This window comes from Schistocerca serialis, chromosome 12, assembly GCF_023864345.2.
Source record: "Schistocerca serialis cubense isolate TAMUIC-IGC-003099 chromosome 12, iqSchSeri2.2, whole genome shotgun sequence".
Taxonomy (NCBI): Eukaryota; Metazoa; Arthropoda; class Insecta; order Orthoptera; family Acrididae; genus Schistocerca; species Schistocerca serialis.
In genome coordinates, this window is record NC_064649.1 from 124,925,338 (window position 1) to 124,950,525 (window position 25,188).

At 48.0% G+C, this 25,188-nt stretch overlaps 1 protein-coding gene across 1 annotated transcript in view; it reads right to left on the reverse strand.

Annotated features, from left to right (window-relative positions):
* LOC126427991 (zinc finger protein 1) overlaps positions 1-25,188 on the reverse strand; it is a 218,356-nt gene that overhangs the window by 121,904 nt on the left and 71,264 nt on the right. The window contains exons 2-3 of the mRNA XM_050089876.1: positions 19,275-19,354; positions 18,978-19,232 (exon numbers count right to left, since the gene is read on the reverse strand). Of these exons, the coding sequence (XP_049945833.1) occupies positions 18,978-19,232; positions 19,275-19,354 (335 nt within the window). The remainder of the gene's footprint in view (positions 1-18,977; positions 19,233-19,274; positions 19,355-25,188) is intronic.

Here is a 25,188-nt window from a genome sequence, read left to right on the forward strand (position 1 = left end):
AAACCGCAATCGCGATAGGCTACAATCCGACCTTTATCAAAGTCGGAAACGTGATGGTACGCATTTATCCTCCTTACACGAGGCATCACAGCAACATTTCACCAGGCAACGCCGGTCAACTGCCGTTTGTGTATGAGAAATCGGTTGGAAACTTTCCTCATGCCAGCACGCTGTAGGTGTCGCCACCGGCTGCAACCTTGTGTGAATGCTCTGAAAAGCTAATCATTTGCATATCACAGCATCTTCTTCCTGTCGGTTAAATTTCGCGTCTGCAGCACGTCATCCTCGTGATGTAGCAATTTTAATGGCCAGTAGCGTATACACCTTCGTTTGACAGATGTAGATTGCACTACACAGTGAGCGGGCAGGGGCCGACGCCATCCGTCCGCCGTGGCAGTCTCTGCCGCTCGTGGTACGGCCTGTCCGCCAGAGGTGAATGGCGGCCCACCTCGGGCTGGCCGTGCGCGCTGTTTACGCACCTGCTGCCAAGCGGCCCCCCGCTAAGTGCCGGCCGGCCGCGGAATCCGGGTCACAACGCGTTTATTCCTGGACAGCGCCTGGCGCCCATCGATTTTTAATTTTTCCTGCCCCCGCCCTCCCCCATCCTCCCACCTGCCGGCCGCCTTTCTCTCGCCGTGTACTCCCAGCCCGTGTGGTGGGCGGGAGCGCGACGACAGGTGTGCGCCGCCAAAACACAGGCCTGGCTTCCACACTGCCGGCTGCCGGGTCACCGCCCGCTGGGCGAAGCAGCTGGCCGCGACAGGACAGGACAGGACAGGACAGCGTGGCTGCGCTCTGGGTGGCCCAATTGTCGCTGTCTGTAGCGCTCGGTAACAAGACAAAACCACGTTACCGCTGTCCACCGTGACACCGAATGCACTCTGTTGGCGTTGCAGGGCACAATATGCTATAGGAGAGAAGCAAAAGTGCTTAAAAGGTTCTCACTCTCAGGTTGTAACAAAAGGTATGGCCAAACATTCCGGAAATGTTTCTTACACATCTATGCTAATTCATCACTTGACATTTTCTAAGGAACAACCGATAGTTGTCCAGCAACAACCGACACCTGCCACCAAACAACAGACACCTGCCACCGAACAACAGACAGCAGTCACCGTACAACAGACAGCAGCCACCGAACAACTGGCAGCAGCCACCGAACAACTGGCAGCAGCCACCGAACAACAGGCAGCAGCCACCGAACAACTGGCAGCTGCCACCGAACGACTGGCGGAAGACAGCCGGCACCGAACGACTGGCAGAAGACAGCCGGCACCGAACGACTGGCAGAAGACAGCCGGCACCGAACGACTGGCAGAAGACAGCCGGCACCGAACGACTGGCAGAAGACAGCCGGCACCGAACGACTGGCAGAAGACAGCCGGCACCGAACGACTGGCAGAAGACAGCCGGCACCGAACGACTGGCAGAAGACAGCCGGCACCGAACGACTGGCAGAAGACAGCCGGCACCGAACAACTGGCAGAAGACAGCCGGCACCGAACAACTGGCAGAAGACAGCCGCCACCGAACAACTGGCAGAAGACAGCCGCCACTGAACAACTGACTGCCACAACTGGACAACTGACTGCTCCCTTAGAACAATTGACAGCAACCAGAAAACAACTGCCAGCTACCACAAAGCAACTGGCAGCTGCCACAAAAACTGCGCTGGCATACACTGGTGCCAGCACACCATGCGGCATACAGGTTACGAGATAGAGGCCAATGACAAGACTCGCTGGAAACATGCCGCCGCCCTCTCGGCTTTCAGTATTTAAGGTAGCCGATGCGGCCTGGAGGGCCAGTTCATTTGAGATAGCCAGTCAGTTTAGCCAGTTAGTTCATTCGAATTGAGCCACTTAGTTCGAGCCTGTTACGCCAGTTAGTTCGAGTCTGCGCGCCATCGAGTTCCAGCATGTCACTCAGACAGAGCCACAGACTTAGCCTCCAGCACAGAGACAGGCAGCACACAGCAACCTTATACTGAGCAAAGTGGACATCTACTTCAGCAGCATTGAGGCTATGTGGACTATACAGAAGAGAGCTTGTAGTGTAGCGCATGGAAACTTAAATAACTTGTCGTTTATCAATAAAGAGCCCAGTTATTAATTTGTGCAGTCTGTGTAATAGAACGATAACACAACCCACCAACCAACATCATCAGTTTCCCTTGGTAAAGCTCTACAGAGATAATATAAAAGTGGATAAAGGGAATACAAAAGCCGTCCAGTATGGCCGACCGGTTCTAGGTGCTTCAGTCTGGAACCGCACAACCGCTACGGTCGCAGCTTCGAATCCTGCGTCGGGCATGGATGTGTGTGATGTTCTTAGGTTAGTTAGATTTAAGTAGTTCTAAGTTCTAGGGGACTGATTACCTCAGAAGTTAAGTCCTATAGTGCTCAGAGCCATTTGAACCATTTTGTAGGCTACCTGTCGCGGACTTACGAAGACGGAATTTACTATCGAGAGCTCTGTTTATTCCAATCTAACGCGTGAAGAACAGCGATAATATTTTACCCAATAAGTATTCTGTAAAAAATTGAGCTACAGAGACATATTAAAGGCGTAACGGGGACCTGAAGATTTCGTTCTGGTGCCGAAACGCGGCATGCTGTTGGTGTAAACGTTCACGAAGCAAGACAGTTAATGGGAGTTTAGTGTTTAACGTGCTCTCGACGGCAAGGTCAACATAGTCGATGACGGACTGAGTAATAGAGGAGGATAGGGCCGTGTTATTTTCAAAAGGAACCGTTCCAACACTCGCTTTACATGATGAACGGAAATCACACGAAACCTTTCTATATGGCCAGACGGAGACAAACCGTCGCCTTGATACTGCGCCGCATGACACTACCAGAATAGAAGGTAACGTGAGCAGTGGAACAAGTGTGGCTGTGATCCCGCTGCTTGCCGTGTCGCGGCTGGCTTGCCGCTCAGGAAGGCGGAGAGAGCTGCGATGGGCGGGACGGCTGGTTAACCCCGGCTGTTAGCCGCGGGACAGGAATGCAGCTCCCCCACCCCCGTCTCCTCCCTCGCCCCCCCCTCCCCCCTCCGTTCTACCCAAAGTTTTTTGGTGTGTCACAGACTGTGGAAGTCTGCCGCTGCCCCCGCTAGCGTAATGAAAGACGTCGGGAGGAGCCAGTGCACCCCTCACAGCAATCGCTGGCTGCTGTAGCTAAGGGGTCGTTGAATCGTATCTGGGGGGTAGGCAAGTTCCCACTACTATAGTGGTCGATACCACTCTTCATTACAGCACTCAAGACGAAACTACAGGGTGATTCAAAAAGAATACCACAACTTTAGGAGTTTAAAACTCTGCAACGACAAAAGGCAGAGCTAAGCACTATCTGTCGGCGAATTAAGGGAACTATAAAGTTTCATTTAGTTGTGCATTTGTTCGCTTGAGGCGCTGTTGACTAGGCGTCAGCGTCAGTTGATGCTAAGATGGCGACCGCTCAACAGAAAGCTTTTTGTGTTATTGAGTACGGCAGAAGTGAATCGACGACAGTTGTTCAGCGTGCATTTCGAACGAAGTATGGTGTTAAACCTCCTGATAGGTGGTGTATTAAACGTTGGTATAAACAGTTTACAGAGAATGGGTGTTTGTGCAAAGGGAAAAGTTCTGGACGGCCGAGAACGAGTGGTGAAAATGTAGCACGCATCCAGCAAGCATTTGTTCGCAGCCCAGGAAAATCGACTCGCAGAGCTAGCAGAGAGCTGCAAATTCCACAATCAACTGTATGGACAGCCCTACGAAAAAGGTTAGTTATGAAACCTGAACGTCAACTACCCGAGGCGATGGATCGGCCGCCAGGCAGCCCGTGACAGAGCACTTCATCACTGGCCTCCAAGAAGCCCTGATCTTACCCCCTGCGATTTTTTCTTATGGGGGTATGTTAAGGATATGGTGTTTCGGCCACCTCTCCCAGCCACCATTGATGATTTGAAACGAGAAATAACAGCAGCTATCCAAACTGTTACGCCTGATATGCTACAGAGAGTGTGGAACGAGTTGGAGTATCGGGTTGATATTGCTCGTGTGTCTGGAGGGGGCCATATTGAACATCTCTGAACTTGTTTTTGAGTGAAAAAAACCTTTTTAAATACTCTTTGTAATGATGTATAACAGAAGGTTATATTATGTTTCTTTCATTAAATACACATTTTTAAAGTTGTGGTATTCTTTTTGAATCACCCTGTATATTTGGATGTTGTTGGGGCGAGCCAGTACACCATTCACAACAGTAACCTACTATAAGCGTTGAGGCATTGAATTGAATCTGGAGGGAGAAGACAAATTTCCAGGTCTGTAGCAATCGATACCAATCTCTATAATAATAATAATAATAATAATCAGTGTATGGCATTTGTGGCTGGGAAACCCCTCGCGGGGCGGTTCGTCCGCCGCTCCACAAGTTTTTTAACACCACTACGGCGACATGCGAGTGAATGAGCATGAAAGACACACATCACCTAGTCATCTCGAGGCAAAGAAAATCCCTGACCACGCCGGGAATCAAACCCTGGACCCCGTGCGCGGGAAGCGAGAACGCTACCGCAAGACCACGAGGTGCGGACACCAATCTCTATTATAGCACTCGATGCAAAACCTATGTCTGAATTACGCGATACGTGAGGCCACATAGAAGTACCGGGTGATCAAAAAGTCAGTATAAATTTGAAAACTGAATAAATCACGGAATACTGTAGATAGAGAGGTACAATTGACACACATGTTTGGAATGACATGGGGTTTTATTAGAACCAAAAAAATATACATTAGTTCAAAAATTGTCCGACAGATGGCGCTTCATCTGATCAGAATTGCAATAATTAGCATAACAAAATAAGACAAAGCAAAGATGATGTTCTTTACAGGAAATGCTCAATATGTTCACCATCATTCCTCAACAATAGCTGTAGTCGAGGAATAATCTTGTGAACAGCACTGTAAAGCATGTTCGGAGTTATGGTGAGGCATTGGCGTCGGATGTTGTCTTTCAGCATCCCTAGAGATGTCGGTCGATGCGACTTCAGGTAACCCCAAAGCCAATAATCGCACGGACTGAGGTCTGGGGACCTGTGAGGCCAAGCATGACGAAAGTGGCGGCTGAGCACTCGATCATCACCAAACGACGCGCGCAAGACATCTTTCACGCTTCTAGCAATACTTTTTTTTTTTGTTCTAGTAAAACCCCATGTCATTCCAAGCATGTGTGTCAATTTTTACCTCTCTATCTAGATTATTCCGTGGTTTATTAAGTTTTCAAATTTATACTGACTTTTTGATCACCCGGTACTTATTTCATCCAGCATGCGTCGTCAACTAATAACGCATCTTTTCTGAACTGTAATGGACTACAGTTCAAAGGGCTCTAAGCACTATGCGACTTAACATCCTACCGAGCGAGGTGGCGCAGTGGTTAGACACTGGACTCGCATTCGGGAGGACGACGGTTCAAACCCCCGTCCGGCCATCCTGATTTAGGTTTTCCGTGATTCCCTCAAATAGTTCCAGGCAAATACCGGGATGGCTCCTTTCGAAGGGCACGGCGGACTTCCTTCCCCGTCCTTCCCTAATCCGATGAGACCGATGACCTCGCTGTCTGGTCTCCTTCCCCAAACAACCCAACCCACGATGCGACTTAACATCTGTGGTCATCAGTCCCCTAGAACTACTTAAACCTAACTAACCTAAGGACATCACACACATCGATGCCCGAGGCAGGATTCGAACTTGCGACCGTAGCGATCGCGCGGTTCCAGACTGAAGTGCCTAGAACCGCTCGGCCACTCCGGCCGGCGGCTGCTTGCTACACACGCTTGCGCCACACTAATTCTTCTGGACGTGAGCATTCCCTATCAACGGTTTAACACAGTTGGCGCTTTGGTTGCTACCCCAGTATATCTGTTGGCGGACGACTTTGAAAACATTATGAGTGCGTCTCCTATCCACTAGATGGGATACGGCGTCATCGGATCAAAATCGACGTCGTCTTTCCTGGTGTACTAATTCTTTCCGGGAGTCTATTTCCTCCAGTGATATCACCAGCTTACTCCACTGCAGTGAAGACGGCAAAGCAGACAAGGGGAGATAGCTCGACGCTTGGCGCAGGGAACCGCAGCCGTTAGGACGCGGGTTCGTAACGCTTCGGCCCAGCGCCGTGTGCAGCGCGCACAGAGGCCGGCAGAACAGCCGGACAGACAGCCCGCAGGCAGGGATACCCGAGCCGCCTCGGTGGGCGCGCACAGCACCCGCAGCCACGCGCCTCGGCCCGCCGCTGCTACCTGCGGGGCCTCCAGGTGTCGGGTTCTGCTCTCTCCCGTCCCGCACACCACGGCACAGCACAAAGCGCGTGCCCTGCGGACGAAGCGTGTCTCAGCCCGCACCTGGCACCACCAGCATACGTAACGCCCGCCTGCCGTCACGAGCAGACTCCTCCACTCACTACAGCACCGCATTTGCTTCACTGGTGGTACCAAAACCCGCCGCCTCATGACGCTGGTACAACCACACTGCCTTTCCTAAATTACGCAAAAAAAAGTCGCAAATGTAAGAGGGCTGTCAAAAAGTTTCCATTCGATGGCCGTGCAATCCGGGGTCGATATGACAATCAGGCAAAATCGCCGTCAGCATTGACGCAGTCATCTTACAAAACGACATAAATAGAAAGAAGTTGAAACAAAATTTGCTTTACAATTACAACAAACTCCTCGGTTAGGCATGATCTGCAATTCTTCCATAAGGTACTGTTCAACGGCTGTGAAGTATTCTATAAAATGCGTTTTAAGCATCAGCTGTCTATCTGTCCCATTGCTAATCTACCCGTTTCGGTTATTAACCTCACCCAGGATATAGAGTACATTAGATTAGTTAAAAGCATCCCATATACCTTTGAAGCTGAACAGTATCGAAATTATCGAAAGGCCTGATGGCTCTGAGCACTATGGGGCTTAACTGCTGTCATCAGTCCCCTAGAACTTAGAACTACTTAAACCTAACTAACCTAAGGACAGCACACAACACCCAGTCATCACGAGGCAGAGAAAATCCCTGACCCTGCCCGGAATCGAACCCGGGAACCCGGGCGCGGGAAACGAGAACGCTACCGCACGACCACGAGCTGCGGACTAACCTAAGGACATCACACACATCCATGCCCGAGGCAGGATTCGAACCTGTGACCGTAGCGGTCGCGCGGTTCCACACTGTAGCGCCTAGAACCGCTCGACCACACCGAGCTTTTGTCTATTAATTTGTACAGATGGCACTCGAAGATGTAGCTAAAATGCTGCGAAACCTATCGTGCTTATAAATAAAGTACTTATAGCTGAAACGGCCTGATCTCCGAAATGACATATCCAGGCTGTCGCTGCACTGACTACAATATCTTCTGCAGATATTTTGATACTGGCATACATGTACATCAGAATCTAGAGGTAGACTACCGATATACATGTCGGGCCTGGTGGTCTAGCAATAAAGCACGTACCTATAAAACCGAGAGGTCCCGGGATCCACTGTAGGTCGGACAACGGAGTTTTCAGTCGCCAGAAAAAACATGTGGTTCGGACGCCACGTTAAGCTGTAGGTTCCCGTTCCTTTGTTGGATAACTGGAGTAGGCTAGAGATACGCAATTCGTCAAAATGGCGTCCAATGGAAATGCATGGACCAGCGCGGTAATAGTTACCTATAGCACTCCGTCTTCATGCCACGAGTGGCCTACCGGGACCATCCGACCGCCGTGTCATCCTCAGTGGAGGATGCGAATAGGAGGGGCGTGGGGTCAGCACACCGCTCTCCCAGTCCTTATGATGGTATTCCTGACCGAAGCCGCTGCTAATCGGTCGAGTAACTTCTCAATTGGCATCACGAGGCTGAGTGCACCCCGAAAAATGGCAACAGAGCACGGCGGCCCGGATGGTCACCCATCCAAGTGCCGACCACGCCCGGCAGCGCTTAACTTCGGTGATCCCACGGGAACCGGTGCATCCACTACGGCAAGGCCGTTGCGAATAATTACCTAAAGAGATAATTTTGTAAGAAACCCCAGAACGTTAGTCGTAGTCATACGGCTTTCTCCCGTACTCCTGCTCCATTTTCTTTTTCTCCTGCTCCTATTCATCACCACCACCACAACCATCACCATCACCACCACCGCCGCCACCCTCCAGGCTAAACTGACCTTTAAGCAAGCTGCTGCAGCTGAACTCTGAGGACGGCTACGAAAGGTCGCTGCCGGAAGCGCACAGCAAACCAGCTTGACGTCCTCTCCCGTGGCGGAGTAGTGCGAGCAGCCGGTCGACACTGCTGGTCAGGTAGGCTCGGTGGGCTCGCTTCGTCGCCGATATCGGCTGCGAGGCTCCCGCAGCCGTGCCACGTGTACAGTAAGGACGCCCACGCACGCACCGGCGCCGTGGTGCGTTTCGCAGGCAGCGCGGGGTCTGGGACCTCTGGCGGCGCGCCGTGCGGCGATCCCCGTGGGAAGACAATCACACGCACATGCGTGCCTGCCGCTTTTTGCGCCCGCCTCGCTGCTCGGCTCGCCTGCCTCTGTGCTCGCTGCTCCTCACACGTGTGGCCGTGACACGCGTCAGCCGGGAACACCTTCTGCCTCCACTGCTGCTCCTCCAGACACGGCAAGTCTCCAGCTAGCGGTCGCCATATCGACCTTTCACGATCGTCTCTCTCTCTCTCTCTCTCTCTCTCTCTCTCTCTCTCTCTCTCTCTCTCTAACACCCTCACAAGCGCACGGCTACACACACACACACACACACACACACACACACACACACACACACACACACAGAGAGAGAGAGAGAGAGAGAGAGAGAGAGAGAGAGAGAGAGAGAGAGAGAGCGCTTCCTTGCTAGTATCTATCCTGCTCGTAGGGAACATCTGTTTTGCTATTGCCCCGCGTGCTATCGCCTGTCGCAAATGTATTCTTATAGCGCTTGTCCCTTGCGATTCATATTCTCGCGAAATCTATACAAATACACACGCGGATTCCTGGAGAACGTCTTTGCTGGCCAAGGTGGAGGAGAGAAAAAAGAGAAGGATGAGGAGGACGAGAAAGGAGAGGATGTGGAGGAAGAGATGAAAGAGGAGGAGGAGATGAAAGAGAAGGAGGAGGAGCAGAGAAAAGGACATGTAGGAAGATGAAAAAGAGGAGGAGGAGGAGGAGGATAAAGAAGAAAAGGAGGAGGAGGATAAAAGGATGACAAGGAAAAGAAGAAAAATGATCACAAGGAACACAAGAAGGAGGAGGAGGGGGAGGGAGAGGAAAGCAAGAAGTAGAGGAGGAGAAAGACGAGGATCAAGAAGAAAAAGAGAGAAAGGAGGAGGAAAAGTAGGAAAAAGGAGGAGGAGGAGAAAAAAGGAGAATGAGATCGAAGAGAAGAAAAGGACGAGAAGAAGAGAATAAAAAAGAAGGGGGTGACATGGTGAAGAAAAAAAATCATGAAGAGGAGGAGGAGGAGGAGGAGAAAAAAGGAGAATGAGATCGAAGAGAAGAAAAGGATGAGAAGAAGAGAATAAAAAAGAAGGGGGTGATATGGTGAAGAAAAAAAATCATGAAGAGGAGGAGGAGGAGGAGGAGGGAGAGGAAGAGAAGAGTAGGAGAAAGAAGATAATGAGCAAGTGGAGAAAAAGGAGGAGAGGAGGAGTAGAAAGAAAGGCGGAGGACTAGAAAAAAAGGAGAACGAGAAAAAAAGATGAGGAGGAAGAGAAGAAAAAGGATCAAAAGAAGAGGATGAGAAACAAAGTCGATGTGGAGAAGGAGGAGGCGGAGGAGGAGGAGGAGGAGGAGGAGGAGGACGAGGAGGAGGAGTGAAGAGAAATGGCAGAGGACAATGAACAAAAGGAGGAAAAAGAAAAGAAGAATTAGGAGGATTGAGCAGAAAAAGGGAGAGAAGTGGGAGGAAGAAGAAAAAAGATCAGGGTGTAGATGATGATAAAAGGACATGGAGGAGATGGAGCAGAAGTAGAAAAATATTAGGAGCAGGAAAGGAGAAGGAAAAAAGGAGGAGGAGCAGGGAAGTAAGAGGAGCACAAGAAAAAGTAGAAGGAAGAAGAGGGGGAGGAGGACGAGTAAAAGGAGAAGAAAATTGAGCATGAGCTCGATGTGGTGGACGAGGCATGTGAGGAAAGTGCGGATGGGGACGGTTGGACAGAGACATCGATTTCATCTCTTTAGTTTATTTTAACCACAGAGCCCCATCAGCAGTTCGGGGCGTAACCAGCAACACACGGAACAGCCGGTGGAATTTCACGATGCAGTGGCTACTTTTGCAACAATGTTCTGCTGCGTTAATCGAGCCTCTCGCTGTTGCCGATCTGCGCGTGGTACCTCGCGAAGTAATAAAATGCCTGTTTTCACTGTGACTGCCACGTTTGATCTGGAAGTCTACGTGTCTAACGGGAAGATTTCAGTGGCCATCGCGTACGAGGAGGAGAGCGCTGACGTCACTAGCAGGTGCGTGTGCGTGTGCGCGCACGCGAACGGAACCATAAGCGGCTGGCCGCGCGGTTACCCTGTGCGTAAGCAGAGCGGTCGCTCCCAGTTACCATACATACCACGGCTGCAGCGGAGCTAAGCGAAGCCACGCGTAGTCTTATACGGTACAACCCGCCGCTTTTGAGGTAGACACCTTAGCGGTAGCTGGATCAGGGTGGTCTCGACTACCGAAGAAGCGTCGCTTCTTAGAGAAACACGCATGAGTGTGTGGCGTGTGGTGTGGAAAAATGACTATCCGGTAAGCAAAAAGGTTCAAATGGTTCAAATGGCTCTGAGCACTATGGGACTCAGCTGCTGTGGTCATAAGTCCCCTAGAACTTAGAACTACTTAAACCTAACTAACCTAAGGACATCACACACATCCATGCCCGAGGCAGGATTCGAACCTGCGACCGTAGCGGTCGTGCGGTTCCAGACTGTAGCGCCTTTAACCGCTCGGCCACTCCGGCCGGCGGTAAGCAAAAAGGAAAGTTTTAAAGAAAAGTTTCACAACAGTAGTCGCACTAAACGAAACAAATATATAGCTGTTTAGGTTTTGAGCTTCGGTCAAATTTTGCTGAATCCACAGAGAACATATTTTTCATAAAGAAATCTCCGTACCAAAGCTGAACGTATTATATACACTACTGGCCATTAAAATTGCTACACCAAGAAGAAATGCAGACGATAAAGGGGTATTGATTGGACAAATAAATTATACTAGAACTGACATGTGATTACATTTTCACGCAGGGATCGAATGAAGGGTAGAGCCACGGGTCGTAACACATCTGAAATGTAACGTCCACTGTTCAAAGTGCCGTCAATGCGAACAAGAGGTGACCGAGACGTGTAGCCAATGGCACCCCATACCATCACGCTGGGTGATACGCCAGTATGGCGATGACGAATACACGCTTCCAATGCGCGTTCATCGCGATGTTGCCAAACACGAATGCGACCATCGTGATGCTGTAAACTGAACCTGGATTCATCCGAAAAAATGACGTTTTGCCATTCGTGCGACCAGGTTCGACGTCGAGTACACAATCGCAGGCGCTCCTGTCTGCGATGCAGCATCAAGGGTAACTGCAGCAATGGTCTCCGAGCTGATAGTCCGTGCTGCTGCAAACGTCGTCGAACTGTTCGTGCAGATGTTTGTTGTCTTGTCTCTTGTCCCTATCTGTTGACTCAGGAATAGAGATGTGGTTGCACGATCTGTTACAGCCGTGTGGATAAGATGCCTGTCATCTCGACTGCTAGTGATACGAGGCCGTTGGGATCCAGCACGGCGTTCCGTATTACCCTCCTGAACCCACCGATTCCATATTCTGCTAACAGTCATTGGATCTCGACCAACGTGAGCAGCAATGTCGGGATACGATAAACCGCAATCGCGATAGGCTACAATCCGACCTTTATCAAAGTCGGAATCGTGATGGTACGCATTTCTCCTCCTTACACGAGGTATCACAACAACGTTTCACCAGGCAACGCCGGTCAACTGCTGTTTGTGTATGAGAAATCTGTTAGAAACTTTCCTCATGTCAGCACGTTGTAGGTTTCGCCACCGGCGCCAACCTTGTGTGAATGTTCTGAAAAGCTAATCATTTGCGTATCACAGCATTTTCTTCCTGTCGGTTAAATTTGGCGTCTGTAGCACGTCATCTTCGTGGTGTAGCAATTTTAATGGCCAGTAGTGTAAGTGAATGTAGTGTTGATAATTTGCGCGCCTTGAGTTATGCTGCTTGACGACATGTAAGTTTCTGGCTATGGAAACGCAAAAACCACAGCACAGTATCATGTATAAACTCATAGGCGTTCGAAAAAGCATCCAGTCGTGTCGAAGAGAATAAAGACATGTGCTGTAGCAAAAATCCTTTCCGCAGTGGTCACACCGGTTCCCGTGAGATCACCGAAGTTGAGCGCTGCCGGGGGTGGTCGGACTTGGATGGGTGACCATCCAGCCGCCATGCGCTGTTGCCATTTTTTCGGGGTGCACTCAGCCTCGTGATGCCAATTGAGGAGCTACTCGACCGAGTAGTAGCGGCTTCGGTCAAGAATACCATCATAACGACCGGGAGAGCGGTGTGCTGACCCCACGCCCCTCCTATCCGGATCCTCCACGGAGGATGACACGGCGGTCGGATGGTCCCGGTAGGCCACTCGTGGCCTGAAGACGGAGTGTTGTAGCGAAAACAGAGTCGTCAGCGCAGAGGAAGCTGCCGGTTTACAGATCGAGATGATTCGACGTGTATCGATATAGCTACTACCGTGGGTCGCAGCGTAGTGTTAAGCCGTCGACACACGGGCCGTGCTGTCGAACGTTAACGTTGAGCGTGCCAAGTTCAACGCGCTGGTGAACGCTCAGGAACGATGGGACTTGTGCATACGGTACGTGGGCCCCAGCGTGGCATACGCGATCGCAACGCACTCCAGCGGCAGTTTGAGGGATGTTTCTAGTTCGTAAATCACACTGTGTACTCAACGGGCGCGCGTAAAATTACCACGTTAGCTCTATTAAAACGCACGTTTCCTCCATCGTCCACGAAAAGCAAAATACTGTGTCCAATCAATAAGGACACAGGCTTATAAAAGCTCCATTACAAACAGTGCGGTACAAATTTGGGATACTTCTCCGCATAAGATAAACATTATTTCATCATTCCCACATTTTAGTAAAACCCGAAGGTCAGTCTTACTCGATCACTGTTCCTATCCGGTAGCAGAATCTTTGCAACATGTGAATTACGAAGCGTAAAAGAAAAAGGGAGCAAAATACCTTTATACAAGTAGCGCAAGCTGTCCTGTAGATTAAGCCAATCGAACAGTAACCCCTCAAAAGAAGGTGAACTTATATTTACATAACATCAAATATTATAGCATATACTTATATTAAACTAATAATAAAGTATCAGAACCTAATAAAAACGCGAATGGTAGGAAAAAAATTTGGAAGTGTTAAGACGCGAACCACAGCCTCGACAAAAACTCACTGTTGGACACAGACGCTACTCATTACGATAAACCAACACCATGCTCTATGCAGTAAATCATGTTACATTACACCTTAAAACGTTAATCGTAGATAATTATGTTACTAATTGAAATTTAATAATAACAAATTGTACCAAGAACAATGCGTTTTTGGTGTATCTTCAGTGTGTCGCTGCCTTCAAATAGCCTACTCTCATAATACGCAAGATACAATAATTCTTTTGCCACGAATATGATGTTTCTCATTATCTTATTGGAACGAATCAGACAACTAACAGCGGGTTTTGCAGTGATTCTCAATTTGCTGGTGCTCAGAAACGGCATATAAACATGTTGTTGTTGTTGTGGTCTTCAGTCCTGAGACTGGTTTGATGCAGCTCTCCATGCTACTCTATCCTGTGCAAGCTTCTTCATCTCCCAGTACCTACTGCAACCTACATCCTTCTGAATCTGCTTAGTGTATTCATCTCTTGGTCTCCCTCTACGATTTTTACCCTCCACGCTGCCCTCCAATGCTAAATTTGTGATCCCTTGATGCCTCAAAACATGTCCTACCAACCGATCCCTTCTTCTAGTCACGTTGTGCCACAAACTTCTCTTCTCCCCAATCCTATTCAATACCTCCTCATTAGTTACGTGATCTACCCACCTTATCTTCAGCATTCTTCTGTAGCACCACATTTCGAAAGCTTCTATTCTCTTCTTGTCCAAACTGGTTATCGTCCATGTTTCACTTCCATACATGGCTACACTCCATACAAATAATTTCAGAAACGACTTCCTGACACTTAAATCTATACTCGATGTTAACAAATTTCTCTTCTTCAGAAACGATTTCCTTGCCATTGCCAGTCTACATTTTATATCCTCTCTGCTTCGACCATCATCAGTTATTTTACTCCCTAAATAGGAAAACTCCTTTACTACTTTAAGTGTCTCATTTCCTAATCTAATCCTCTCAGCATCACACGATTTAATTTGACTACATTCCATTATCCTCGTTTTGCTTTTGTTGATGTTCATCTTATGTACTCCTTTCAAGACACTGTCCATTCCGTTCAACTGCTCTTCCAAGTCCTTTGCTGTCTCTGACAGAATTACAATGTCATCGGCGAACCTCAAAGTTTTTACTTCTTCTCCATGAATTTTAATACCTACTCCGAATTTTTCTTTTGTTTCCTTTACTGCTTGCTCAATATACAGATTGAATAACATCGGGGAGAGGCTACAACCCTGTCTCACTCCTTTCCCAACCACTACTTCCCTTTCATGCCCCTCGACTCTTCTAACTGCCATCTGGTTTCTGTACAAATTGTAAATAGCCTTTCGATATAAACATTAAACATATAGGTTTGAAATGAATGCCAATACGGCGCCTCACAACTCTGTACTGAAGGGAGACGGCGTGCGTGTGACGTAGGTGGCGTTGTGCCATCTGATTGGTCAACGCTCAGACGCACGCTCAGAGTATCTGACATGCCAGATATTGCTCTGCACGTTCGGAAAGACTCCCGAGCGTGCTATTCCACGTCAGAAACTCGGCACGCTCAACGCTCAACGTTCGGATGCACGGTCCGTGTGCCGACGGCTTTAGGTAGAACGATTAGTGTAAGCTTTCCCCCTCCAGCACAAAGAGAGGCGGCTGGGTGGGTCGGACAAACTCGACGTGGAGCGACGTCGCGCTCCTCAGACTTCGCGTCGGAGACAGGCGGGCCTGCAGGAAGATGGCGTCATAGGGCAAAGTGCCGACGGGCGCAGGAATGTAAATAGAACGCACGCGTTTATAGCGCGAATGTGCGCCGTGTCGCGTCGCCGTGTTTGTTTCGGTAAATAAACACGCCGGGGCAAGTGTCCCTGCAACTAGGGGGAGTGGGGGAGGGAGAAAAAGAAACGAAAGGTCGCCTACGACCGGACACAGACTTCCTGACTGCCGGCGGACGAATGGCGCGTGCGGCGGGCAGTAAAACTACTGTAAAACTGCAGGATGTTGTCGGCTAACTTCCGTCCCGCGGCAGGCAAGTAGCTGCGTCACAGAGGACCTGTCCGGCTCTGGGTCGGGCGAGCAGGTTAAAAGGCTGTGCGGCCGCTTTCTACGTCTCCATCGGAATATACATCTACATCTACATCTACATCCATACTCCGCAAGCCACATGACGGTGTGTGGCGGAGGGTACCTTGAGTACCTTTATCGGTTCTCCCTTCTATTCCAGTCTCGTATTGTTCGTGGAAAGAAGGATTGTCGGTATGCCTCTGTGTGGGCTCTAATCTCTCTGATTTTATCCTCATGGTCTCTTCGCGAGATATACGTAGGAGGGAGCAGTATACTGCTTGACTCTTCGGTGAAGGTATGTTCTCGAAATTTCAACAGAAGCCCGTACCGAGCTACTGAGCGTCTCTCCTGCAGAGTCTTCCACTGGAGTTTATCTGTCATCTCCGTAACGCTTTCGCGATTACTAAATGATCCTGTAACGAAGCGCGCTGCTCTCCGTTGGATCTTCTCTATCTCTTCTATCAACCCTATCTGGTACGGATCCCACACTGCTGAGCGGTATTCAAGCAGTGGGCGAACAAGCGTACTGTAACCTACTTCCTTTGTTTTCGGATTGCATTTCCTTAGGATTCTTCCAATGAATCTCAGTCTGGCATCTGCTTTACCGACGATCAACTTTATATGATCATTCCATTTTAAATCACTCCTAATGCGTACTCCCACATAATTTATGGAATTAACTGCTTCCAGTTGCTGACCTGCTATATTGTAGCTAAATGATAAAGGATCTTCCTTTCTATGTATTCGCAGCACATTACACTTTTCTACATTGAGATTCAATTGCCATTCCCTGCATCATGCGTCAATTCGCTGCATCCTCCCCCATTTCAGTACAATTTTCCATTGTTACAACCTCTCGATATACCACAGCATCATCCGCAAAAAGCCTCAGTGAACTTCCGATGTCATCCACAAGGTCATTTATGTGTAATGTGAATAGCAACGGTCGTAGGACACTCCCCTGCGGCGCGCCTGAAATCCCTCTTACTTCGGAAGACTTCTCTCCATTCAGAATGACATGCTACGTTCTGTTATCTAGGAACTCTTCAATCCAATTACACAATTGGTCTGATAGTCCATATGCTCTTACTCTGTTCAGACTTCCACCCACCGCGTCATTGAATACTTCGTGGTGCATTTATTGGTACGTGACGCGGTAAAACTCTGTCCGAACAAGCCTTGCAAAGCCCAACGGTACCGACCGGCCGCCGTGTCATCCTCAGCCCAGGTGTGTCACTGGATGCACATATGGACGGGCATGTGATCAGCACACCGCTCTCCAGGCCGGTTTGTCAGTTTACGATACCGAAGGCGCTACTTCTACTTCCACATTTACATCTATATTTATACTCCGCAAGCCACCCAACGGTGTGTGGCGGAGGGCACTTTACGTACCACTGTCATTACCTCCCTTTCCTGTTCCAGCCGCGTACGCTTCGCGGGAAGAACGACTGCCGGAAAGCCTCCGTGCGCGCTCGAATCTCTCTAATTTTACATTCGTGTTCTCCTCGGTATAAGTAGGGGGAAGCAATATATTCGATATCTCATCCAGAAACGCACCCTCTCGAAACCTGGACAGCAAGCTACACCGCGATGCAGAGCGCCTCTCTTGCAGAGTCTGCACACTTCAGTTTGCTAACCATCTCCGTAACGCTATCACGCTTACCAAATAACCCTGTGACGAAACGCGCCGCTCTTCTTTGGATCTTTTCTGTCTCCTCTGTCAACCCAACCTGGTACGGATCGCACACTGATGAGCAATAATCTTGGTCGAAGGAGTGTTTTGTAAGCCACCTACTTTGTTGATGGACTACATTTTCTAAAGACTCTCCCAATGAATCTCAACCTGGCACCCGCCTTACCAACAATTAATTTTATATGATCATTCCAGTTCAAATCTTTCCGTACGCTTACTGCCAGATATTTTATAGAAGTAACTGCTACCAGTGTTTTTTCCGCTATCATATAATCATACAATAAAGGATCCTTCCTTCTACGTATTCTCAATACATTACATTTGTCTATGTTAAGGGTCAGCTGCCACTCCCTGCACCAAGTTCCTATCCGCTGCAGATCATCTTGCATTTTTGCAACTTTCTAATGCTGCAACTTCTCTGTGTACTACAGCATCATCCGCGAAAAGCCGCATGGGACTTCCGACACTATCTACTAGGTCATTTATATATATTGTGAAAAGCAATGGTCCCATAACACACCCCTGTGGCACGCCAGAAGTTACTTTAACGTCTGTAGACGTCTCCCGATTGATAACAACATGCTGTGTTCTGTATGTGTGTGTGTGTGTGTGTGTGTGTGTGTGTGTGTGTGTGTGTGTGTGTGTGTGTGTGTGAAATGATGATTAAATGGACACCCTAGCTGCATACAGGCGTTGATATACTTATTTGGGAACATGTTGAAAATGTGTGCCCCGACTGGGACTCGAACCCGGGATCTCCTGCTTACATGGCAGAGTCTCTATCCATCTGAGCCACCGAGGGCACAGAGGATAGTGCGTCTGCAGGGACTTATCCCTTGCACGCTGCCCGTGAGATCCACATTCCCAACAGGTCACACATTCGTAGTGCGCCTAATAGATGTTTGTCCATCATTCTCTTTACTCGTGGCAGATTAATCTAGCAAGTCCCGTAAGAGTTTGGGCATAGCGTGTGCGTTCGCACAAGAAGGTCAATGGCCGGGAAGCCATATTTTAACTATATGTGAAGGTAGTATCTGTTCCCGAAAGAACAGTTACCGTTGATGACAATGCAACTTTCGTTAGAATGAAATGATAATTAAATTGGGGACATGTTGAAAATAAAATGTATATCAACGCCTGTTTGCAGCTAGGGTGTCCACTTAATTATCATTCCATTTTAACGAAATCTGCATGGCCATCAACGGTAACTGTTCTTTCGGGAACAGATAGTACCTTTCTCTTTCTCTTTCTCTCTTTCTTTCTCTCTTTCTTTCTCTCTCTCTCTCTCTCTATCTCTCTCTCTCTCTCTCTCTCTCTCTCTCTCTCTCTCTCTCTCTATATATATATATATATATATATATATATATATATATATTGAACCATAAAACGCAGGTTGTGATACGAAATCCAAAAATCCAATATGGTAACTTCCAAGCTCCTCACATCGAATGCTAACCAAAGTTCCTGTTCTCTTAGATACTGCATGTTACGTCAAAATGATGTCGTGTGTTGATAGAGTGTTGTGACGCGAATGTTATCCGCGGCCGTTTCACGATCCGTAGCAATTTCCCGACCCCGACGATGCCGGCCTAGACGGAACTTTCTGACATTGCTTAGACGTCTAACACAGTCTGCACAGAATCTGACGAACAGTCCGACTCCGACAAAATCAGAGCTACAGGTTCGCGCGCGCCAGCAGCAAGAGACTGTGAGTGAGCGGCAGAGGGTACTTACGACTGTGGCGTTGGGCGAGTGCAGGAGCTCGTGCTTCTCCAGCTGGTCCCTGGTGGCGAAGGTGACGCTGCACTGGGGGCAGGGGTAGGCGCCGCCGGGCGTCGGCGTCGGGGGCGAGATGGCGGCGGGGGCGGCGGAGGCCGCGCTCCTGGGGTGCTCCGCCTCCACGTGCTCGCGCAGCGCCTGGAAGCCCGGGTAGGCCTTGCGGCACTGCGGGCACTCGATGTGGAAGAAGTCGGCGGGGGCGGCGCCGGAGGCAGGCAGCGGGGGCGACGTCGCGTCCGCGGGGGCGGCGGAGGCGGAGGGCGCCGCGGCCGACGCGGAGGTGGCGGCCAACAGCTCCGACTCCTTCGCCGTCGGGGCCGCCGGTAAGGGGACTGTGGACAGAGAGAGAGCGACAGGTGTCAGCTAGCGGCTAGCGCGTGGGAACGCCTCCAGAGGAGCAGGGGCGTCATGGACAAAGACAAGGCACAGATCTGCAGTATATTGCAGAATGGTGCAAGATCGTAGTTGCAGCTTGTCTGTGTAACGGCTTCCAGGGCAACAATATTCTGATTTTTCAGTGCCGACAGCCGGCGCAACACTAGCCCTTCGCGGGCGACAATGGCCACAGAAAAAAAGGATTTTCTGACTCGCAGCTCATACACACGTCAACGAATATCTATGTTTCTTGCCTTAAAAGATAGGCAGCAGCACATTTCTTGTGCAACGTGTAATGGTACTTGAATTACGTAACCATTACGGCACCTCACCTGAACCTCTCGATACCAGTAATATTCTACTGTATTTCTGTTAACTACTTAACATATTTTTGAGACAACATTCAGATTTGATTTCACTTTTGGTACATCGATATGTTTATGTTGCAATGATATTATTTTTATGGTTATTCTTTCTTTTGTCACTATGATCTTTGACGTACTTGTAACTCTGATTTTTGGGCGCGTAAGCGATTGTTAGTTAGTTGTTGAGTTGTTAGAGAGTCGGACCCTGATAAAGTCAAGTCTTGGACGTCATGTAGGAAAGACGCATAACGTAGTCCGCTTATAACATGTGAACTTTAACAGTGACTGTGAGAAAGATGTTTTCAAGTATGTTTTGTATTGTGATGTTTTGTGTTTAGGTGATATTGCAATAAAAGCAATTAAAAGGAAGTGTAACGCAAGTTCGGAGTGCTGATTACTTTTTTTACATCACCATTGTCCTGCAAAAGTGTAATCTTCAAGAATGGTTTGTGAAGCGCATCTACAAAACTTTTGAATATAGCAGAATAAAACCTAGGCCTCTTTGCATCCGAGCTTGGAATCATAACCACCTAGATTTTCAACGATTGAGCCACGATTTTACGACGAGACCAGCGTGGGAAACACAAAAATATGAGTGCCTAGTTTTTTGATTATTACATGAAATGACTTTATTAACTGTGCTCTAATGACACCTGCCACATAATATGACTGTTGTTGCCCGAAAATGCAGTATTTAGCAGCGTGAGCAACACCACAATCGTTATTAAAGTTTTGACCTTTGTTGAGGTAGGGTTGTTTGAAACGTCTTTGTAGGCAACACATCTGCTGCTGCTGCAGCAGTACTTGTTATATGACACGTCTTTTAGTTGAGGCAGAATAGTAGTGGTCCAACTTTCGTATGCTTGTCTGTTACTGAAGTCATTTCAGTGTTAGTAAGGAGTTTTTCTTGTTGTTTCAATTTTTTTACACCAAGGGTTCGCTAACTTTCACTTCAATGTTAAATCCTAGCTGCTAAACATAAATCATAATGAAATTTTAAAAAATTACCAAAAATGTTATTAATACTTTTTCGCGGAGGACTTGTTCGCTTCTCGCGGAACAGTTTGGGAAACCCTGCTTTAGGTTCAGGTGCACAACAAGAAATTTATAATTCTTAATTTTAGTATGAAAGGATGACTATAGGATTTCACAATGGGCTAATATTGTTCCACGTTATGGGGTAACTTCGGCCCGAGCAAATTTAGGTTGAAGTTTTGTTCATTTTGTTACCTACCAGTACTTAATCCTTTAAACAGAATTCTTTCCCATTAAAATGACACGTATTTCCTTGGCTGATGAAGGGCCTAAAAGGCACCATGGCCCAAAACGTCATTTCGAGGTTTGAAACATGCAAATTAAATCCGTACCAATGAACGAAAATGAAGTTGACGTGGCAGGACAGGCATTCTCAGAACAGCTAGAGGAAAATAGGAGCACTGGGAAGCTGTTGTGCAAAATAAATGAACTCAAAAAGTCTATAAAAGAAACCTATTTTCTGTTACTGAACTGGGCAGCTTTCTGTAATCAGTTTCGTTACGATTTAAATTGTGTGATGCTTTTAAAATGATTGATATCGTAACATAAAGTAATTAGCATTTTTCTCGTTCATTTTATCTCTCTAAATTTTTGTTATTTAAATTCAGGTGGTTCAAATAGCTGTGAGCGCTGTGGGACTTAACATCTGAGGTCATCAGTCCCCTAGAACTTAGAACTAGTAAACTTAACTAACGCAAGGACATCACACACATCCATGCCCGAGGCAGGATTCGAACCTGCGACCGTAGCAGCAGCGCTGTTCCGGACTGAAGCGCCTAGAACCGCTCGGCCACCACGGCCGGCTGTTATTTAACTCAGCTTTTTCCTAAACAAACGATTCACTGGACTTAGAGTGTTAACTATATAATCGTTTTTGGTCGGTTTAATGTGGGTTCAGCCCATTATTTAGCTTACTGTGAGCGGATTTGAACTTTCGGGACGAAGTTAGCCCAGGTAAAGATGACATTGCCCCAATTTTTTCAAAAATTATTGCGCGCATTAACAGTTTGTAAAATATGATAACGCCATATTGAAAAAATGAAATGATCGTATGACATTGTTGGCCGGGAGGCCCCATTCGGTGGAGTTCGGCCGCTGTATTGCAAGTCCTTTTTAGGTGACGCCACATCAGCGACTTGCGAGTCAAAGATAATAAAAATGATGATAGACACATAACACCCAGAACCCTGCCGGGAATCGAACCCTGGCTCCCTACGCGATAGGCGGTAACGCTACCCCTACGCTACGGAGGCGGACAACGCCATATTAATTTAATCACACCTGAGTGACATACGTATTAAAAACTATAGGCCTACTACGGTTTACTAGTTTCTACTCAGCTAATCAGAACCTAACATGTCAATATGTAATATTGAGCCAACAATACCGCAGCTTATTGCACGAATTAATTGTTGACATTTACAACGCTTGCGGAATGATTTTTCAGTCTGTAGCGGAGAGCGAACTGATTTGAAACTGCCTGGCAAATTAAAGTGCCACATTTAAACTGCTGTCCTGTTCATTAAGAAGTAATAACACTGCAAGACAAGTATTACTAAAAGGAACCGTGTAGGCCTTTATATCTCACGGCGCCCAAAATATACGGGGTGTATTCCGACAAATGCTGACTCCATCTTGGGATCAGGAGCTTGGGACAGCGTGTGGTCGATGAACTATAGTACTACTGCACCGATAACCATTACTCTGATACTGTTTTATACGGTAAGCAGTTTCGACGTTCCAATCGCGTCATCTTCAGGCTTGTGGGACGAATGACACCAGTATCTCTCGTTCATGAATAAGACAGTTGCTGTCACATGTATGAAGAACACACTTGATAATGTTCAGATAGCTACGGAACCAGATACGGATATTCGTGGCTTGTCTTATACATGCAAGAGTGGTACTCGGTGTCAATCGTGCGACAAGTCCGAAGAAGGCGTAACTGAAATGTCGAAACTGGTTGCCTAATGAAACGGCTGTTGGTACAGTATTATTGCATATTCATGGAGGGTTCAATAATATGAGCACTTAGGGACAATTTAAAACATAATTTCATAATTTTTCTACAACTTTTCATTAGTCTATTTATTCCTGACTAATCCGGGACTAATAAAAGCAGCATAATTTCGATTCTGTAAGTTTGAGCATAAAGAAGGAGCTGTAGGAATACGACATTCAAAATCGGTAGCGATTAATAAACGAGGCGAGTACTCCTGCGTAAGATGGTTGTCATGAGAAAGAGAATAAGTAGCTTATTATTCTCCTCAACAAGGGATTCAGTGCAAGAGAACAATAGCAGTGGCACTGTCAGTATGGGTATGATGTAGGAAAAAAAAATTAAATGATCGTGTAGCATTGTTGGCCGGGAGACCTCAACCGAGGAAGTTCGGCCGCCAAGTCTTATTTCAGTCGACGTCACATTGGACGGCTTGTGTGCCGGTGATGAGGATGAAACGAAGGGCTTATTTCAATAGTGGCACAAGTCAATTTCTGTTCATTCTGAGATACAGAGTAATAAAGTTATATGAGCGCTGAAAGATCTGCAGTTGAGATACCAGAAATATTCAAGCATATGGCTTCTTGCTAGAGATTAACCTTTCTTTCTGCTTGTTTCGAGCCGGTGTGGCCGAGAGGTTCTAGGCGCTTCAGTCTGGTCGCATGTTCGAATTCTGCTTCGGGCATGGATTTGTGTGATGTCCTTAGGTTAGTTAGGTTTAAGTAGTTGTAAATTCTAGGGGCCTGATGATCTCAGATGTTAAGTCCCATGGTACTCAGAGCCATTTGAACCATTTTTTGTTTGTTTCGACCATTAATTTCAGAAGCATTATAGACAAAAGGCTCTGAGCCTAGAACTTAGAACTACTTAAACCTGACTAACCTAAGGACATCACACACATCCATGGCCGAGGCAGGATTTGAACCTGCGACCGTAGCGGTCGCTCGGTTCCAGACTGTAGCGCCTAGAACCGCTCGGTCACACCGGCCGGCCATTATAGACAGAAAAGTGGAGGTAAATGACTTGAAATAAGCCCTTCATATGATAATGAGAACAACGCCACACCCAGTCCACGAGCGGAGAGAAACCCGGCCGGGAATCGAACCCGGGCGCGCTGCATTGTAGGCAAGCACGTTACCACTTTTTTCTTATCTCATTTTCTTCGTTATTGTTCGATGTATTTGTTCGGGTCGGACGCCCCATGACGCATTTTCAAGTTCATCCCTAAGCTATTAACTCAGTTTTTTATTTTATTTTTTTTTATTACGGAAGACAGCTAATCCTCTGACCGAATACGCTGAGCTACGGCACCGGCTGAAACCCAGCTAAGCAGCCGAACTATGAAGTGGGAGAAAGCTCGTACGACGAAACGAAGAGGCTGTCGTGGAACAGGGAGGAGTGCAGTGTAATAACTGCTGCCAATCAGTTTTCAGACCGGGACCTGAGAAGAGACGGGCTGAAGAGACATCGGCGAGTGTACTTACAGTGGGTGAACGGCTCGAGGTCCAGCATGGGAGACGCCGAAGCTGCTGGTACGACAAGCAGTACTGTGCTCTGCTGTGGCTGTGGCTACGAGACCGCGGTGGCGCAGGTGTGGGTGGGAGGGCTAGGACTGGTGGGGGTGGGGGGGGAGGGGGGGGGGGAAGAAGAGAGAGAGAGAGAGAGAGAGAGAGAGAGAGAGAGAGAGAGGCGGCGTCTGGGCTCCCCAGCGCCTACCTGCCGAACGGCGGAGCACAAAAAGCGACCTGTCTTCTTCTCCACTCCCCCCTCCTCACCGCTAGCTAGGGTGGGTGGGCCTCAGGGTCTCTCTCTACCTGCACAGCGAAGCCGATGGCGCGGGACCGCAGTACTGTGTGTGTGTCCTGTTGCTGTCCTACCCTGCCCTCTTACAGAGAACTGCTCTGGTATGCGCCCTCACGTCTACCGAAGCTCCTAAACGTATTCTCTACGTGACCTGCTGGACCGTACTTCAGACCACCGTTACAAGCTTCAACTTAAAATTTGCACCCCCCCCCCACCTCTCTCTCTCTCTCTCTCTCTCTCTCTCTCTCTATATATATATATATATATATATATATATATATATAGAGAGAGAGAGAGAGAGAGAGAGAGAGAAATAGGGATAGAGAAACGGTGTTTGTATGGAGTGTAGCCATGTATGGAAGTGAAACATGGACGATAAATAGTTTGGACAAGAAGAGAATAGAAGCTTTCGAAATGTGTTGCTACAGAATAATGCTGAAGCTTAGATGGGTAGATCACATAACTAATGAGGTGGTATTGAATAGAATTGGGGAGAAGAGGAGTTTGTGGCACAACTTGACCACAAGAAGGGATCGGTTGGTAGGACATGTTCTGAGGCATCAAGGGATCACAAATTTAGTACTGGGTG